Source organism: Pseudorca crassidens, chromosome 13 (genome assembly GCF_039906515.1).
Source record: "Pseudorca crassidens isolate mPseCra1 chromosome 13, mPseCra1.hap1, whole genome shotgun sequence".
Classification (NCBI taxonomy): Eukaryota; Metazoa; Chordata; class Mammalia; order Artiodactyla; family Delphinidae; genus Pseudorca; species Pseudorca crassidens.
In genome coordinates, this window is record NC_090308.1 from 7,102,590 (window position 1) to 7,123,058 (window position 20,469).

Genomic DNA, 20,469 nt, shown 5'->3' on the forward strand with positions numbered 1-20,469 from the left:
GCCTTCATAGTTGGTTATTTGTGTTTACTGACATCTCAAAGTTCATCCCTTGTTTCCCTTCATTAAATCATTCCACAAATATATATGTATTTTTTTAAATTCTTATTCATTCATTTATTTAGTTTTTGGCTGCATTGGGTCTTCGTTGCTGCTGGTGGGCTTTCTCTAGTTGCGGCGAGCGGGGGCTACTCTTCGTTGCGGTGCGGTGGCTTCTCTTACTGTGGAGCACGGGCTCTAGGTGCACAGGCTTCAGTAGTTATGGGGCACAAGCTCAGTAGTTGTGGTTTGTGGGCTCTAGAGCGCAGGCTCAGTAGTTGTGGCACACGGGCTTCGTTGCTCCGCCGCATGTGGGATCTTCCCAGACCAGTGCTCGAACCTGTGTCCCCTGCATTGGCAGGCGGATTCTTAACCATTGCGCCACCAGGGAAGTCCCATATATGTATTTTTAATTAAGTTCCAACTCTGTGCCAGTGATTGCTTCAAGGCTGGGGGAGACAGGGATGATCTTCAGGATAGTCGTGTGCCCCGGAGGAGGGACAGTCCAGTGTAGGAAGGCGAACAGGCAAAGCAGTAACACAGTAACGGCAGAGGGTGCCGCCTGGGCGCCCCCCTCCAAACACCACCCCAGGGGTGGCCCCCAGCCTCCCCCGGGCAGGCATGCATTCGGGGAGGTCTTGCCAGAAGAGGTGCCGTTTGGACTGAGATCTGGAGATGACGAGTGGAGGGAGGTGTGGAGGGGTCGCTCGGGGGCAGTAGGCAGGCAGGAGGGAAGGTCTAGAGATGCGGACTCTGGCCACCAGCCTCTCCTTAGCGGTGAGGCCTGTGGAGCCCTGACCAAGTTGCTTAACCTCTGTGGGCCTCATTCCCTCCTCTGTAATAACAGTGCCCGCCTCGCAGGCATTAGTGCAGTTAAAGGAACTATTCTTTTTAAAGGACTGAAACTGTGCCCAACCTTAAGGAAGCGCTATTATAAATGCTTGCTGGAATTCCCGGGCGGTCCAGTGGTTAGGACTTCGCGCTGAGGGCCTGGCTTCAGTCCCTGGTCGGGGAGTTAAGATCCCACAAGCTGCACGGCTTGGCCAAAAAAAAAAAAGAAAAAAAAAAGTTTTTGAAATAAAAATAAATCAACGAATGTACAACGTGCTTAAAATTTTTTAATTTTTGGCCACTTGGCTTGCGGGGACCTTAGTTCCCTGACCAGGGATCAAACCCGTGCCCCTTGCAGTGAAAGCTTGGAATCCTAACCACGGGACCACCAGAGAATTCCTTGTAGAATGTGTTTAATCTCGAGAGTATATTTTTCTTCTAAGAGTTTTTTTCCCCTGCCTGTAAGAGCAGATAATATTTTTTCTCACATTTGACATCGGTGTGTGTTTCAGGCGTATTCCTGAGTCCCGGCCGTCCTGTCCTCTGGACGTGTTCTACGGTGGGCATTTGTGGTTTGGCGGAGGAGCGCCCACCCAGCATGGACCTCATCGCATTGCTGAAGTCTCAGTTCCTGTGCCATCTCATCTTCTGTTACGTGTTTATCGCCTCGGGGCTCATCATCAACACCATTCAGCTCTTCACTCTCCTCCTCTGGCCAATTAACAAGCAACTTTTCCGGAAGATCAACTGCCGGCTGTCCTACTGCATCTCCAGCCGTAAGAGACTTTCTCTTGTTTCTCTATTTGCATCTTCACTGCCAGTGTGTGTGTGTGTGTCACAGTTAGGACTTCTTACATGGGTTCACTAAGGCTTTTAGTGTATGCTAAGATTCTTTGGTTTGTTTCTGTTTGTTTTAGGTTTGAAATGTCTATTTTGTCCTCACTCTTAAAGAATTATTTTTTGAATGAGTAATGCCAATAGCACAAAAATTCAACATGCACAGAGGGGTATCCTGTGAAAAGCAAATAAGCATTCTGTTTCTTTAGTTTTCCTCCTCAGAAACAACAGTATTAGTGATTTCTTAGGTATCCTTACAGAAGTAGCATATATATACACACATATATAGAAAGACATGTACACACATACAGAGACATATGTATGCATGGCTCTTATGTTTGTACATGTATGTAGGTAAGTCTGTATATGTATAGATACATAAGACATATACATATTTTTAAAAACTAAATGGTGATATAATGTATTGTTGTCTTCCTTGCTTCTTTTCTTTAAATTTTTGAGATAATTGATGCACATGCAATTGTAAGAAATAATAGAGAGATCCCATGTACCTTTCAGCCAGTTTTCCCCAGTGGTGATTTCTTGCATGGCTACAGTGTTATACCCCAATAAGAAAACTGACATTGACATAATCCACCAACCTTTTTCAGCTTTCTCCAGTTTTATATACATTCATGTGTGTGTGTGTGTCTGTGTGTGTGTGTGATTATACTAGACTATTTTAAACATGACTAATTCAACTGGCCTGAATTTCAAAAATGAAAATGATACAAGATGAATCTGAGTATTGGGATGTCTAGAGATGAGTTTGGTGTTGATTGACCAGAAATCTATACCTATTCTCAACAGCACAGAATGCAGTGTACAGCATTACCAGTTACATATAGGAGTGTGAATATATTTTGAAAAATGAGCTCTTTCAAATTAAGCAATTTAAAAACCTCGGCTACCTTAGATTATGCCAAGAGTCCAAAATTATAGATATCTTTTTGAAACCCTTACAATGAAGCAATCAGATTTAAATTTGAATTAAAATAATGCAAGCTGCATACAGTTATCCAAATGGATTACTACTGATTCAGTGAGTTGTTTCTGAAACTTCAAAGGACGATCTCGTGAGGAACAAATGATAAAAACAAGCTTATTCGTAATTTCTGTCACCAGCTCAGAACTGGCAGATGTGTGTGATACTGTTTAAGATGTGGTGTGTGTGCTCGACCTACTATTGTCTTGGATTGTAGTGTTTTACATAAATGTCTTGAGACCGTTCATGAGATCATAAAGCCCCAGTTACAAAAAATGTATCTTTAATCCATGTATCTGTGGCCTATTGGGTGCAGCCACTCCTTCAACGCAGTCGTGGGTAATGCAAATTTCTTTGTCATACATTTTACCATAACATTGTTTCTAGTATTTAGACATCTTCCATGGTATAGAAAAGGAAACAATCTTTCAGCGCAGGGCAGAAGCAGTAGGAGATGGCCAGAACCTGGATTGTAGCTGTTTGAGGAGAAAAGAGTTTGTATAATCAAGAGAAGGAGATAATAGCCTGAGATTTACTTTATAATTTTAAGTGTCTTTCTACACTTAAGTGTCTATTTAAAGAAAACTTAAATTTAACAAAGCAATGCTGATTGCACATTTCATCAAAACCTGCACTTGTATGATTTGTACACACCTATGGAGATTCCCAAATCTGTCAGTTTGCAATTTGAAATCATGTGTATTTGCACTGTCGTAACCCCTATTTAAATCTCACAGAGGTGGTTAAGCACTGACTTTCTCATTTGGAGTCAAGAAATAAGAGACAGGATTTAGGACTAGAGTTCCTAAGAGTACTCTGTTTCGCTTTTGGTAGATGGTGAAGACATACCAAGGTTACAGCAAGGCCGAGTCAATATTCTTCTAAGGGCACCGTAGCCTATGTGCCTCTGGTGGAAATTAAGATGGGGAACAGATTCAGAAAGCAAGGCGGATTTTTCAACATGATAAATTAATTAAACTATTTAGAATGATTCCAAATGAAACATAACCATCCAAGCCACTGGCATTTCCCCACCCAGGGTGAAATGGAGGGCAGGCAGTTGAATTTCACAAAAGATTCAGAAGCACATCCATCCAGGCACATCCTATCTCGGGACGTCCCACAGTACTGTGTGCCTACTGCCCCAGATGAAAGCTTCCAGGGGCTTGGGCTGAGCAGAAGCAGAAGCGACCTGAAGAGGGAAGGGAGGGCTTCTCTCTGGAGGAGAAGGACAAGGCAGTGCATCCTGGGTTTGGCCGTGGCACTCACTGCAGTGAGGAAAGCTCCCCCGTGCCTTCCCCGGCTTCTCTACTTCTGGTATCCCAGCATGTGTTAGATACAAAGCTGTTCTCCTCTCTCTCTCTCGGAACTTGTCCTCTGTAGTTAATAGATTTCCTTATACCCTGAGTGTTTCACAGCAACAACCAAAGACACGTAAGAGACAATGATCCACTGAGCTGTTGACCATCAGAGGCTGCAGCGCGTGGGCTATCGAACAGCTTGGAATAAGAGACGGTCAGACCTCTTCTGTTTGCTTTCACTGTCTTCCCCTTCCCTGTGAGTTAAGATAAAAACTCTTCATGGGGTTTAATGAGTCACTGTAAAGCTTAGAAAATCAGTAGCATTCATCATTTGCAGCTGACTTTTAAGAAAAAAATTATTTCCTAGAGACTTGGATCCCCTCCATCACCTGCCCACTTTTTACTAATAGAGCCGTGACGTCACCCTTTTTAAAAACATGTTAAGAGCGGGGCTTCCCTGGTGGCGCAGTGGTTGAGAATCCGCCTGCCGATGCAGGGACACGGGTTCGTGCCCCGGTCCGGGAAGATCCCACATGCCGCGGAGCGGCTGGGCCCGTGAGCCATGGCCGCTGAGCCTGCGCGTCCGGAGCCTGTGCTCCGCAGCGGGAGAGGCCACGGCAGTGAGAGGCCCGCGTACCGCAAAAAAAAAAAAAAGTAAAAAAAATGTTAAGAGCTTGCTGTTGCACCAGGTGAGTCCAAAGTAGTCACCAGCCCTGGTGTGTAAAAGGCCACTTGGATGTAAATGACAAATAGAGACGGTTTCCAGCGTGACACACACAGCAGAGAATCTTAGTCTGGTGGCCAGGACCGCCATCAGGAATAACAATTTGAAACTTTATTTGACCTAAGTGGCTGACTTTGGGAGGGTTGTTGTATTTCCTTTTCGCCTAGCTTTGTGGGCCCAGGAGGCTAAGACAGGCTGGCTTAGCATGCTGGATGAGGAAGGGGGCATGGAGCGAGCTTTTGCAAGGTGTGGAGAAGGAAGAAAGTTACGAGAAGCCGAGTAGCATTGTATTACCTTCCCTCGCGCAGCATGTGTCCTTTAATCTCTTGGGAAAGGTGGCCAAGACCAGCTGCCTTGTTTTCCTTCCCCTCTGACACTGTGGGTTTTAGAAAGCAGGGAAGAATTCGGAGAATCTATTAATGGCAGAGTTTTTTAAAAGGGGAGGGTGCTGGGGAGGACTGCAACTGACCTTACTGTTCCGCGGAGGACCTGGGACACAGAACTGCATGGAGACACCACTGCCCATCCACCCACCAGCCCTGGTGCCTTGCTTCCAAATTCCATGCTGTTGCTAACCAGCTCCGTGCGTTAAGCCTGCCGCTTACTGTTTCTGGACCGTGATGCTCATGGGTTCTATGGCCGTCCAATCCACAGGTCCACTAGGTGCCTCTAATGGGCAAGGCCGTGTGGTGGCGAGGACGGGTCAGAATCAGGAGTGCTGAGACGCAACATAGGACATCCTGCCCTCCTGTTTACAGGCTGTCCCCTTGGACGAGCCTCGCGAACCCTATGAGTTCAGCATAGAGTAGCGGGACGGGTCACCGTGACCGGTTGAAAAAGCAGGGTGAGATGCCGTGGACAGAAGGGCCTTGTGAACTGTTTAAAGCACATCAGATTTAGGATGAAAACCGGAATTTGTGTCTATGGAGGGAAGGAGCGTTGCGGGGGGTTGGGGGAAGGGATGGGAGGTGGGAGACAGGCAAGGGTGTCTTCTCATTATGGCAGCTAACCTGGTTAGGTAACTTTAAAAAATGAACTACATTTGAATAAAGGAGAGGAAGTGGAATTGACCAAGATGCCAATCTTTTTCTGATAAAGACTTTAGTTCTTTTCGGTTCTGCCCTTGGGAGATACTTACTTCTCTTTTCAGCACCTCTCTCTTCCGTGTCCCCCCCGCCCTGACCTGAAGGTTATTGGCTGCTTACTTTGTAGTAGGTAGTGGTTGAGCATGAACGGAGCAAGCTCCGTTTCACCGCCTATGACACCGCCCCCGGGTCCTCCCTTGAAACAGATGTCAGTTTTCCTGCTGTGACAATAACGGACCCCAGCATGTAGAAATCCCTTCCGAGTTGTGACCCAAGGGCGCGCTCAGTAGCGTGACTGACAGACGCCCTCCCCGGAGCCCCAGTGGGAACTGGACTTCACTGAAGATGCTTCCGCGTCCCCCTCGTCCTTGGGGCAGCCCCCTGCTCCCCGCAACTGCGACCACACCATCAATCTGACTCTCCTGGGCTACAGGCTGGTCCCTGGGGCCGTCTGGCCAGCTCTGCTTTAGTACAAGGCCATCTCCCATAGTGTGAATTTGGCTGTTTTTGCGTATTTCTCTCTTTTGTCTCACGTGAAATTGAAGAACGCTTCTCCTACCGTAGCCCCTCCTGAAGCAGGATGAGAATTGCTTTTTAAAGGTCCTGATATGAGTTCCCGATTCTTGGCGCGTATTGGTTTCCTTTCTTTGAGATTAGCTGGTGCTGGTGTGGCAGGGGAGACCGCAACTGTTGGGAGGCAGTAGGACGGGGGCCGGGATCCCCGGATGGGAGACGGAGAGCGGGAGAGGTGAGGGGGGCATCAGGTGTCCTCAGTGCCTCCCCGCCCAGACTTGGTCCCCGGTCAGTCACCCTGAAGAGGGGGACAGCACTGGAGCAGCTGAAGTGGAAGTGGAGATGGAAGGGGGTCCCCTCGCCGGGGAGGATGGAGGGAACTCCAGATGAGCGAACACCGCCAGGAGCCCCCCGGGATCTGTTGCTGGACTTCCTCCGTGAACTGCTTTCCAGACGGAAGTTGTTGATCCACTTGGCGGGGGATTTCTCAGAGGCACCTGGCTCCCCGGGGAGCAGGCCCTGGGGAAGCAATCCCCCCCTTTTACCCAGAGTATCCACATAGCGATAGATCCTGGCCGGGGTTGGGGGAAAGGGGGAGGGGGTGTCTAAGACAAGGGAGGAGGGATGGGTGTTCCTGAGGTTTCTGTTTCTCAGCAGGACCAGGAGAAGCGGGGATTAGACACGTCGCTGTGTGTGTCATGAGGCGAGGGCCACAGCTGCGTGTCCCCCTGTGCCAGGAACATACAAGGCCAGTCCAGGGTGTCTTTGGTAAGAAAGTGATCCGCCAAGGAGGGGGTCGCTGTGGCGTTTTCCAGAGCGACCTTGGGAGAAATAACACGAGCTGTTCACTTGGCGGCCGGCTCTTCCATATCTTCCCAGCGTGATTAATGGCACGGCTGCTTTTTCTTATTTTAGTCCAAGCTGACTTTTCACTCTTTTCTGTTATGAGCATGTTTGACTCCTTCACTTGTCACAATAGTTATCACCCCCAAGATGTCAGAAAAGGTCTTTGGTAGCTTGTCCCCAGGCCCCTGGTCCTGACCCTTCCCATGGCTATCTTTGATCCCGCTGAAGTGTGGACCTCCTGGTACCTTTGCTGGGGAGTCGCGACCCAGGACCTGGGTATTCTCTCTGAAGGTCTGCAGATTCACCCTTATCAGTACCAGGTGGGGATCACCTGCCAGAGGGAGTGCAGGTAACTGGCTGTCAATTGACCAAAGCAGAAACCCCGGGACTTCCCTGGTGGCGCAGTGGTTAAGAATCCACCTGCCAATGCAGGGGACACGTGTTCGAGCCCTGGTCCAGGAAGATCCCACATGTCGCGGAGCAACTGGGCCTGTGTGTGACAACTACTGAGCCTGCGCTCTAGGGCCCGTGAGCCACAACTACTGAGCCCGTGTGCCACAACTACTGAAGCCCGCATGCCTAGAGCCTGTGATCCCCAACAAGAGAAGCCACTGCAATGAGAAGCCCACGCACCGCAACGAAGAGTAGCCCCCACTCACCGCAACTAAAGAAAAACCCGTGCGCAGCAATGAAGACCCAACACAGCCCAAAATAAATAAATAAATTTATATATATATAAATCGGGTGGCCCCGATCCATGGTGACTGTGTCTTTGTAAAAGGGGGAAACGTGGACACAGAGGCAGCAGACACAGAAGAAGACGATGTGAAGACACTGAGACCAGAAACCAGGGGGGAGGCCAGAGTGGATCCTCCTGCAGCCTCAGAGGCAAGCAGCCCTGCCCACACCGTGATCTCGGGTTCTGGCCTCCAGAACCCTGGAGGGTTCCCTTCATAAGCCCCCAGTTTGGGGTACTTTGTTACAGCAGCTCCAGAAAACCAATGCAGTCTGCGTTCTAAGTCTTTTTTCTCCCACTGTGCCTGTGAAGTGCAGAGTGAAGGCCATTGCATGGCACCGACACGAGTGATGCTGTTTATTTCTCCCTTCTCCCTCCTCCCCTCCTCGCCTGGCTTCTGCTCCGCTTCCCCCCATTGTTTTACTGGCAATACAGGGAATGAGAGATTATACAGACTGAAGACCTTGCTTTTTATTTATGGACCAAGCCAGAGAATCCCTCTTTCCCGCTTCTTAAAGTCAGGGATCTCCCATGAGTGAAGTGGGGCTGGTGACACTGGACGTGGAGGAAGGTGGCCAAGTGTAGAAGCCTCATCTGGAGGCAGCAGTCCCACTGGTCCAGCCAGTGACCAGCACGTGTGTGTCCAGGCTGGCCCATGGGGCAGAGCTTCTGATGGATGGAGACGAAGGCTTGTAGGTTTCTGTCATCCTGGGTTCCGTATATTTTCAACTGGCATTTATTTTTATCTCTCTGCATACTCTCTCTCTAAGTCCAGAACTGCTTTGGCTAATCACCAAAGCATTCTGCCTAGGAAAACTCGAATGAAACTGTCCTTCGAACCTGGAAGAAGTTCTCCAAGGTGAATGAATGGGGTAAGGGAATTGCCTGCCCGTAATGCAATGCTCAGGTCTGTCTTAGTAACAACCTCTCCGGCCATAAAGGGGTCACAAATCTTTTCTTCCTCTCCTTGCTTTGCGTAAAGAAGTAACAGGAATGAAGTCATCTGGCCCAGGCGGTGTGCTCCGTTGGCCTGCGCACACCTGGATCTTTCATTCTGAAGGATCCCGGCAGCCGACTCCCCGGCTCCCTTCAGATCCAGCGTCTTTTCTTCCAGATCAGTGTTACACTCCGGCTCAGTTCTTAGTGGAACGCTTTTGTTTAGAATTGGGTGTTTACTTTGCTGACCTTCTCCACGCAAAGCTGGTTACAAAATTAGCCTTTTGTGTCAACACCCTTTTGTTTATATAGGGGAAAAAATATTGGCATTGAGAGCTGATTATTACATCAGTGTGTTAGTAGCTCAATTCATCAATAAATATCACAGCTGTGTAGTTGATACGCCTGGAGATTGGAAGCATGGTAAATACACAAATGGCCTCATTTTATGCAACTGATTCAGTGAAAGGAGAGCGATAGGTGAGGATGCTGGATTTTTTTTAAGTTTTAAAAACGAGTAATGTGACTATGCTATAGCGTGCCTCGTTTATTTTGAGTAACAGTCCATTTCTGTATCTTAAATATACGTGTGTGTGTACATGTAAATATATATGTTTTACTCATAGTACAGGATATATGTGTGATTCTTCCTAAGAAAAAGTGACCTTGTATTTTAAATAGAGAGCTTAATCACTCAATTTCAAATAGATGTATTAAGACGTATTAAAGAAACAGCAGGTTTAGGAACACAAATGTGATACTGAGTTGTGTGAGCAGATGCTTACCTTAGAGCAAGGTGTCTTCGCCGTTGATGTGGTTTATAAATAAATTAGTTCTCAGCCAAGGTGCCCATTTGTTTTTGCAGGCATTAAATTGCACTTGTGACTTAGGTTACAGCTTTCAAATTAGGTTATAAGTTTGACTTTGGTGTCTTGTAACTTCATGAGACAGCTGGGTGTGATCTTCAAAGTGGGCTGGGTATTCCCTAGGAGGAAAACAAGACGAGCCATTAGGATATAAAAAGAAAACCTTGGGCTTCCCTGGTGGCGCAGTGGTTGAGAGTCCACCTGCCGATGCAGGGGACACGGGTTCATGCCCCGGTCCGGGAGGATCCCACATGCCGCGGAGCGGCTGGGCCCGTGAGCCATGGCCGCTGAGCCTGTGCATCCGGAGCCTGTGCTCCGCAATGGGAGAGGCCACAGCAGTGAGATGCTCACATACCGCAAAACCTCAGAGCTTCCAATTTATGGTTTTTTACCATACATATAGATAAGGTTTAAAAATTGTATATAAAACAAAAATTTATTGTGTTTAAAATTTGCATATGCTAATTGTGCATATTTTTAAAAAATTTAAACAGTCAAAATCATTTGAAGACCACTGCCTTAGCCTATGGGTTTGGGTGTCAGCATACCGGAGATAGAATTTAAATAGCACAGTTAGAAGCAAGGGGGAAACAGCCTTCATAGAAATAAGCTCCAAAGCAAAGGGAACACTGATGGCCAAAAGAATGTCCATATTTTCCTCTGTTTCAGTGTATCTTGGGTACAGGTGGCAGTGGAGGCTTTTCAGACACTTTCGAGCATCCCTTCTCTGGTCCTATCCCAGTTCTCCAGAAAGGAGGGCAGATATTAGATTAAAAGTCTTCCCCACTTCCACATTTTGTTTTGAAGAAAAAACTCCTAGAAATGCTTTGGTGTTCTATCACAATATTTTAAAATATACCCTATCCCACTCTCCCATCTCAGAATACCTGGCTACCTCCTGTGGAAAGCACTGTGCAGAGTAAGTCTTCTCGGACATTCTTAGGCCCCCTGGTGGTTCCCATGTAGCTGTTCTGGAGGTTTGATATGAGCATCCTGTGTCTAGGGCCATGGAGGGGTAACCTGCTCAGGTGTCCCCTAACATAACTGCACTGGCCTGGCCACTTTGGTGACTGGGGCTTCATTTTTTCATTTGTAAAAGGAGGGAAGTAAATTTTACTGTGCTATAAAAATCTAAGGTGAAGGTATTCCTGCCTTAATCCCCACTTAGTCAGCCAAGAGTGGGACGGCTGGGATTCAGCGTGCTTTCAACGGAGCTCTGATACCCGGAATGCGTGAGGATGATGCGCCTGGGATGCGGGACGATCGTGGGAGGAGACACTGGGGGCTGCGGGGAGACGGGCCTGAGAGGCTGCGTGGCTGTCGGTGCTTGAAGAGGGCCCAGGTGTATCTCATAACCTGTGAAGGTAGGAGTTGAGCATCTGGGGAAAGTGACCAGAAACACACGCAAAGACCGCTAATGACAGGAACCATCCAGGAACAGAGCAGGAGCCTTGGGAAGCTGGGAGTCCCTTCTGCGAACTCGGTGGAGACTGGGACTGACGTTCAGGGAGGGGAAGGCGCTCAAACCACTGACCTTCCGGGGGAGCTGCTCAGAGGACCTCTAGGATCCCTTCCAGCTTTAGGACTCGGGTTGGGAACAGTCACGTGGTAGGTAGGGTGCGGGGGGCCTGCCACAGTCTGGGTGCCGAGGGGAGTGTGGCCACGGCTTCCTGATGAGGCCACCCTCAGAGTTTCAAAAAGAATATGAGGATTTGTCTCAGACAAAGTGAGCACAGAGTAGAGAAAGCACTGACCGAGGTACAGGTGTGCTTAGGCAGGGATGGAAGGAGAGGCTGGTGTGGCATCACTTAGACGCTGGAGAGGCATAACACACTGTGTTTAAGACAACAGAATTAAAAACTTTCGGCGATAAAAATGTTCTGAACTGGCCAGAAGGTTAGGAACGTGAGTTAGAAACGAGGCCTGCTTTGGCGACCACTTCACCTGATATGTGTCCGTAGAGCAGGGGCTGGGCAGGGGCCGTGGGAGGCGAGGGCTCAGCGCGTTGGGGAAGCTCTCCCCCATCTGCCTCTTCCTCCTGTGTGGCACCCGTTGGCCCCAGGTGGTCTGGAGGGTGACTGGCCTTCCCAGCTTGCCTCCCGCTGAGAAGATTGGGACGCCCCAGGCAGACTGACAGGTCGGTCACCTTACTGGTCCAAGTGCGGGTGCCCAGACCTAGACCGTCCCCAGAACTAGTCACCCAGCTCGTGTTCATTTCCTGCTCCTTGTGGGGGATCTTAAGCCACGGGCAACACGTATTAAGGTGCTGTTCGCTCCCAGGCATTAGTTTTAGACTTAACCTGCCTTTTATCCTAAGAATTCACCACTTTGTGTTTTACAAGGAGCTTTTTTGACAGACACTCTAATGGGACGTGTAGTTGGAATGTTCTCTGGGCAAACACTGCAGCCATTCATCCTGTGTTGTGTAAATACAACGCGCGCGTGTGTGTGTGCGTGTGCGTGTGTGTGTGTGTGTGTGTTTAGCTCGTCGTCTTTCTCAGGGAAGAAGAGCTGCATCAGTTCGGCAATAATGACAACAAGTGAGGTTTGTTTGGCGGGCTCCCATGTCTGCTGACATTGCATTTGAGGTCACGTTCGCGCCGTTCACACTCATTTTGGCTACGCCTCACTGGACAGGACATGTGAAAGGAGAGACTCTCTTTCATGTCGTTTACATCAGAGTAATGTGTGTGTGATGCTTATGATTATTCTCTTGGCGTTAAAGGAGGGGTGACCACATTCAGGAGTAAAGTGACACCCTCCACAGAAGGCCCCTGGCAGGTGTACTTGGCTAGAGACCTGAGGTCTGACTTGACGAACCCCCATCCAGTCCGGTCACAAAACTGCCTTCGCTGCTTATAGAGCCTGTGCCTGCTCCGTCCCCTCCAGCCCTGGAAAGATGAGTCCCCCTCTCCCCATGCTTCCTGGCTCTTCCCTCCTCGCTGAAAGGAGTGAGCCAGGCGCCTGCACTGTTGCTGCCTAGAGCATGAGCCCCATTGAATGCGCGAGTGGGGTGACCGCTCGGGGCCTGGAGTGAGCCGTCGTACCGCGAACTGTCCAACTTGACCCTGGCAAGAGGTTTATGGAACGTGCAGGATGTCGTTGATTGGAAGACCCAGACGGACGTATTGCATTTTTCTGTTTCTAAGTCATAATTAAGTAATGAGCCCAAACCTGTTTATTGAGTACTAACCTAGATTCAGCCATGAAACCGAATTAACACACTTAACGGGAGACACAAGACGGTAGCTCATTCCTAAGTAATATGGTAGAGACCCAAGGACTGCAGGCTTTCAGAGGGGAGAGAAGAGTTTACAGGGGCTGGACCAGTCAGGGAGGCTTCAGAAAGGGGGTGTCATCAGCTGGACCTCAGAGCACAGAAGTCCTTGCGTGAAGGGTGAGACGGCACAGGAGGGACGTTTGCCAGAGCTCTCGGTGCTGGGGTGCTGAGCACGGATCAGGACCTCATTAGCTCGCAGCGCCAACCACAGGGAGGAAGTGAACACCGGAGTGTCCGCTGGACGCAGGAGCTGGCATGCTGTGACGCCCCCTCCCCCGCTTAGCATGTCTATGGTGGTGGCCCTGGTTCTTCACTCCCGCTGGTGGGCTTTCTGCACAAAGCACAGCTGCCTGCAGCTTCGAGCTCTCCTTCCCGTCACTTCTGCCACCAAGGAGGACGGGGCTTCCCCCCCGGCTCCAGCACCTGGCCCAGTCTGAGTCACGATGCTATCGCTACAGCCGGTAGTGTCACCAGAGCCAGCTTCTAGAATGTCAGGACTTCTCCAAGTCAGTTATTATTATTTTTTTTTTAAGAAGATGTTGTGGGTAGGAGTTTATTAATTAATTTGTTTTTGTTGTGTTGCGTCTTCGTTTCTGCGCGTGGGCCTTCTCTAGTTGTGGCAGGCGGGGGCCACTCTTCATCGCGGTGCACGGGCCTCTCACTATCGCGGCATCTCTTGTTGCGGAGCACAGGCTCCAGACGTGCAGGCTCAGTAGTTGTGGCGCACGGGCTTAGTTGCTCCGTGGCATGTGGGATCCTCCCAGACCAGGGCTCGAACCTGTATCCGCTGCATTAGCAGGCAGATTCTCAACCACTGCACCACCAGGAAAGCCCTCCAAGTCAGTTATTAAACACCATTAGAAACTCACAATAAATTATCTTATGAAACAAAGGCAATAGGTGCTCAATGCTGGCTTTTCTCTCTCCCTAGTCGGTTTACTGCATTTGACTCTTACTCTGGAGGTTATGTTGATTGTGTGTGTGCAGTAGAAATGCTACACAGCTCCGCAGTCAGTGATCACAATTGGCAGCCTGACATCAACCTGGTGAGAGTCTTTACACCATGGAAATTGGCAAAGCTGTGAGTCAGGGCTAGGACTTCCCAGCACACCACTTGGTTCTTCAGCACGAGTGTGTCTCTCACACAGTATGGGTAAAAAATTATATTCTAAACCCATGATCAACGTTTGAACCTCAGACGTTCTAGTCTTTATATCCAGGAGCCAAGCACACACATGATTACTGAGACGCTTGCCAGAGCTAAGAGGCCCACTCACTGGAACCATCAGTACAATGACCACCACCCCCCCTCCGCCAAAAAAAAGTTCCCAAGGTTCCCACTGGTGGCTTGAACTCTGAAAGTCCCAATGTACAGTCACCAATCCACTCTAACGTCTCGTTTTTAGGTATATGTGCCCACTCCTGTGTTATTAATACAGCATTACCACTCCATATGCATCTCAAATTGGATGGAGTAGACAAAAGTGAGTCAATCTATGTCTACAGGTAAAACTTTTGTACGTGCATCCTTCCGAGAAGGGCCGCCAGCCTTTCTCTGCCCCCAGAGATGGATGGCTGTTCTGTGTTCTGGTTCAGACCCACTTTCTTCCCTCTTGCTCCATGGCCTGTTGACGGGGATTGCAGAAAACTAACATAAAATGACATTCAGCTAAAGCCAAATTCGTGAGGCTGCCGAGAGCTCACTTCCCTCCAGATCTGACAAGTCTCCTTCATCGTCTGACAAAGGCGACTGGGATGCATTTGGACCCAAAGACACGTTGGTGCTGCCTCTGTTTGAGGAAGAGTCCTGCCCCCACGTTGGGGGTGTGGGCTGAGGTGGGAATAAATTAACAGTTGCCGGGGGAGCCGGGGCCATGCTCTCAGGGCTCCGGGGGGGAAAGCTATAGGAGGACGGGGGGCACCTGGGTGCCCAGTCTCTCCTGCCCTGAGGCAGATAGCTCTCCAGCTGCCTTCCTGCAACCTTGGGCTCGGTTTCATCTGTGCAGTGCAGTGGCTTTCACAGCACCCTTCCCTCCCTGTGCTGCACCAGGGAAAGCTCCAGAAATGCTCAGGCACCGTCTGGTCCCCCAGCTCTCTTTTAGGATGACGCTCCTCCGTGTTTCCATCCTGGGTCTTCGCCTCCGCCCTCACTTCCTAGAGGGGCTGGTCTGGATCTTCTCCCCCACCTGCTGAATGTGCTGTTCTCGTGTTGTGCTTTCCTTGCCTTCAGGCTTTCTTGTCCTAAGTTCCTTGTCACGGTTTCATCTTGGGCATCTCATGGCTGTGGCCTGACTCATAACATTTCCACAATGAAAGATGGGAAGAGTATAAATCAGGAAAAAGAGGAAGAAAGAAAGAAAGAAGGAAGGAAAGAAAGACGGGAAGGAAGGAAGGAAGGAAGGCAAGAAGGAAGGCAGATGGATGAGCAAGAGAACATGGAAGCACAGGGGTGGTGATATGAAAGCACAGGCAGTAAGTCCCCAAGGAGCACGCGGTCCTTCCACCTGAAGCTGAGGGTGGGAAGTGCAGCTGAGGAGAGACATTGGTTGGGGGGTGGGGGGGTGGAGGGTGGAGGGGAGGACGGTGCTCAGTACCTGAGGTCAGAAGCTGGGGCTTCTTGTCACTGTGTGCCCCACCCCAAGAGCACAGCGCCTGGGATGTGCTCAACAGAAGGTGCTCAATAAATGCTTGCTGAATTGAACTAAAGGGCATTCCACTGTTGGAGTGTGTGCTTTTAAAAATGTATCGGGTGTCAGATGGAGGATGCACTGGGGCAGGGCTGAGGGGGAGACCTGTTAAAAGCTTCCTGCAACCTTCCAAACCACAGCCAAGCCCAAGATGGAAGCCTTGCCCTGCAGCTGTTGCTACATGAGCATCCAGCCGGGCAGACGCTAACCCGGTGCGAAGGGGCTGGACTCCGTTCCTACGTTTTGTCCCGCCCAGCCTGCCTCTAGTGGGAGAAATGGGAATGTGATCTGTTCCGTTCTGCTTGAAGAAGCTGGCTGCTGGGATAAAAACTGTACATGAATCATCACATATTTAGGAGCAACCTGATTATCCTGGTGGGAGCGACCTACCCAATTCGGCACATGAGGGTCTCTCGCGAGAAGTGACTCAGCCCTGGGAGAGGATGAAAGAGCCCAGCTAGAAACCTCCCTTCCAGCCCGTGCCGGCTCTTCTCTGGCCAGGGGCTGCACCAGCCCGCGTCGACCAGTCCCCACAGCCAGGTTGCAGTCAACGCTGCCCTCTCCCCGCGTGACCCGCGCTCCTACCACGCGGCCCCTCCCTGCTGTCACTCGCACAGTCTCTCTCCCGCTAAGTTGCGGTTGGGTTTTAGGACACGACTCGGTTAATAGTGAGTATTACAATTGTAACTCAGGTCTGTAGAAATGAGAAGACTCTAGATATTCCCCTTGGGGGATTTAGATCAGTATTTAAAATATTATATAAAGAGCATAGCTACAGCCTCACCAAGGAAACACTTGTTGGCTTCAAGCTGGATGTGAACTCTTTACAAAACTGCAGCGGCTGGTCCTGTTGCCTTGATCATAGCCCTGTCTAAGGAGCGCTAGCAGAATAGGTTTGGGAGGCAACAAGGGCATACTTTGGAAAGACTACAACTAGAAACACAATACAATATAGTTTGAAATACTGTCCTTTTCGCAGGCGCTATCCCAGGAGGGATTCTGACGGCCGAGTGCAGGCACCAGGCACATCACTGCTGGCCTGAGGATTAAATCAGCCCTTGGCAGCTCCTCTGAGGCCAGAAATGATGCTGATGGACTTCTTCCAACGCATAAATAGGGAAACGTAGAGTAGATCAGAGAAGTGACTTTCCCCGTATTCAGCTCAGCTCAGGCAGTTGCAAGGCTGGGATTGGTTTCCGCCTTCACAGGATTGCTCCGACGCCCCAGGGCTGTTACCTGGGCCTCTGGTCTCATCTTCCCTCAGCGATGGTCTCAGTGCCCTCCTGCCCTGTCTAGTTTTTTTTGCAGTACGCAGGCCTCTCACTGCTGTGGCCTCTCCCGTTGCGGAGCACAGGCTCCGGACGCGCAGGCTCAGCGGCCATGGCTCACGGACCCAGCCGCTCCGCGGCATGTGGGATCTTCCCGGACCGGGGCATGAACCCGTGTCCCCTGCATCGGCAGGCGGACTCTCAACCACTGCGCCACCCGGGAAGCCCTGCCCTGTCTAGTTCTGACTCTTGTTCTCAGTCTCTCCTGACCTGTGCCTTCAGATTCCCCCGGTTCTGCTGGTCCCAGCTCCTCCGTTTGTAAGGTTGGGTGCAGGCTGTCAGGATGAGTAACAAAGGGGACAGCAAAAACCCCCTCCTCTTTCTGCCTCTGTCACCACCATACACATTTTACAGTTAAATTTGCAAAAACTTTTTCTAGTGGCTCGGCAACACTTTCCTCATAAGCGAGTGGTCATTAAACCCTTTTATCCAGACCCGTGACACATACTGTATCGCAAGCTGTCGGAGAAATTGTGAGCTCGCGGATTAATTCCCGCAGTAGAGGAAAAAGTAGCCGATCCCCTTTGAGCCAGGCTCTGGGATTTGGTCTGTCCTCTGGAGGGAGGGGACTCCTTTCACACATCAGGTTTCCAATTTGATGAGGAATCTCCCTCATTCCGGCCCCATTCTGATCTCTTATCACCAGGTTTCAAGCTGATTTATGTGCACCCCAGCTTTTCCCATTTGGTTTGCATTTCTGTGTCCTTGACAAAGCCAGCCTTCCCTGTTGGATGTGATGCGTTTTCCCAGGAATTGACACACAAGATCATGGTGATGTTTGCAGGGCTTTCTTCCAGCGCGTACTCACCCTTTTTGTTTACGTTCTCCGCGGTGGTTCTGATTATATTGCTTCATCTGATTATTAACAGTTTTTTCCTGTTGGGCAGCTATACATTTCATCCAGGCTTCTGTTTGAATTGTTACCAATTATGAATTGATGGAATTCAAGTTAAGTATTTTTGTACCTTATGTAAATACTTGGGAAAGAATTCTTTATTTAAATCCATTGGCGCTCAGTAGTTTTCTTTTGAGCATCTCTAATTATTTTCTGTTTCTTCTAATTTTTTTCCTGTAGCTATGAATCTTGAAAATCTGAGTGATGAATGATAGTCACTTTTTCAGTCAAGTTGCCCATTGCAAGCATTTTTGTTATTGCTGTTTTGAGTGAACTCAAATTGGCCTCTAGAGATAGGAGTTGTTGCATGCCCTATTGGATTCTGTCTTAAATTTTGAGTGTTGTGTGTTCAGGGGAACCCTCAAATCTGCAGATGTTAATACTGTCTGGCGTGTGTGCGTGTGTGTGCACATTTGTATAAGGGGTGTGTATATGTGTGTTGTGTTGAGCTATTAAGAACAAGGGACTTTCAATGACATAATGCCATTTGCAGCAACATGAAGGGACCTAGAGATGATTATCCTAAGTGAAGTAAGTCAGACAGAAAAAGACAAATATCATTTTGTATCACTTGCATGTGGAATCTAAAATATGATACAAATGAACTTATTTACAAAACAGAAACAGACTCACAGACATAGGAAACAAACTTATGGTTACCAAAGGGGAAAGGGGGGTGGGGGGGGAGGGATAAGTTAGGAGTTTGGGATTAACAGATACACAGTAATATTATATGAAAGAGACAAACAACAAGGTCCTACTGTATGGCACAGGGAACTGTATTCAATATCTTGTAATAACCTCTAATGGAAAAGAATATGAAAAAGAATATATATGTATATACTTAACTGAATCACTTTGCTGTGCAACAGAAACTAACACAACATTGTAAATCAACTATACTTCGATAAAAAAAGTTTTTTTAAAGAACAAAGGGCTTTAATGTGGGAATAAAAAAGAAGGGTTGCCAACACTGCAGGGATGACAGACATATAAGCATGTATGTTGGGAGGGTAATTCCACGCAGAAACATCTTGAGAGACTTATCTGAATATCACGTAGCTTACTTTTTAGTACTACAGTGTTTTTCTTGGTAGCTAATTTCATATTAAAAAAACACTGAAATGTAAAATTGGTTTTCAGAAAAATCTGTTTTTTAAACTAACCGACAGTGTCTTTTGTCTTAGAATGTGAACCCAACCCAGCCTCGTTTTGAGCGACACTGACAGGGTCATGAGCTGGGGAAAGTAGTAAGTCCTCAGAAATGATCTCTCCTTCAGTTCTCATTATTCTGCCTCTTCTAAGAACACAAAAGATAAAAATCCTCAGGACATCCCTTGGATCATGCTAAATCTACGTCTCAGTGTTGAGCTCTCACTCAGGCCACGGGCTGCGTTTCCCTCACCTGGCGGGGGCACTGCTGACAGACAGCACATGGTGTGGCGCTCAGCATTCCCCCCTGCCCCCTGAACCGCTGCTCGCACTTGCCCTGCTCTGCCGGTGGGTCACACACACACAGTCACTATTCATCTCCCTTGCCCAGTAACCAACCTCCACCCATCCCCATCCTCCGTACACTATTCTATCATTTCTTTTTTGTAGCAGGGGAATGTCACTTGCTACTATACTAATTCATTTTTTATATTGATTGTTTATCATCATCTCTCTCCACCCCTCCCTGCCCCCACTTCACTGGAATTTGAGCTTATTTCAGGGATCTCTGCCCCGAGGTCCTGTGTCTCAGCTGTGCAGAACAGTGCTTGGCACCCAGCGGCACTAATAAGTATTTGCTGAAAGAATGAATTCATTGCAGGATACTTGTTTTATCAAACATGTTTACCCAGCTTTATAGCATCTCATAGAATAGGCTGGTGCCCTGAATAACAGTTGGTACCAAAACAAAAAACAAAAAGACCCGGGGTACTGATCACGTGACCTGGGAGGTTTGTTTTCCCTGAGAACTGGCCTCAGTGCCAGGGGGAGGGGAGAGGTCCTGGTACTCAACAGAGAACAGGTGGGCACAAGCCAGTCCACTAGGAGAAGGAGGGGCTCTTAGCTCTTCAGTGATTCCATTGCTACTTTTTTTTTCTAATAATTTCATTAAGGTATAATTCACATACTGTACAAATCAGCCATTTAAAAGTGTACATTTTAATGACTTTTAATACAGTCACAGAGGTGTGCATCCTTCCCCATGATATGTCAGTGCTACTCTCTCACTTCAGCCCAGCTTCCCCTTCCCCTTCCCCCTCCCTGTGTCCTCAAGTCCATTCTCTACGTCTGCGTCTTTATTCCTGCCCTGCCACTAGGTTCGTCAGTACCGCTTTTTAAAATCCCTATATATGCATTAGGATACGGTATTTGTTTTTCTCTTTCTGACTTACTTCACTCTGTACGACAGACTCTAGGTCCGTCCACCTCACTACAAATAACTCAATTTCATTCCTTTTTATGGCTGAGTAATATTCCACTGTATATATGTGCCACATCTTCTTTATCCATTCATCTGTTAATAGACATTTAGGTTGCTTCCATGTCCTGGCTATTGTAAATAGTGTTCCATTGCTACTTTTAAAGTGGCAA

General features: G+C 48.6%; 1 protein-coding gene across 16 annotated transcripts in view; it reads left to right on the forward strand.

Annotated features, from left to right (window-relative positions):
- The window catches only part of LOC137204361 (E3 ubiquitin-protein ligase parkin), a 1,432,750-nt gene that overhangs the window by 1,341,967 nt on the left and 70,314 nt on the right, over window positions 1–20,469 (forward strand). For all 16 annotated transcript variants that reach the window (XR_010933571.1, XR_010933572.1, XR_010933575.1 and 13 more), the window contains one exon: window positions 1,380–1,643. Coding sequence is in view for 11 of the 16 variants with exons in the window: in XM_067701593.1 (XP_067557694.1) it covers window positions 1,380–1,643 (264 nt within the window). In the remaining 5 variants the exon portion in view is untranslated. The remainder of the gene's footprint in view (window positions 1–1,379; window positions 1,644–20,469) is intronic.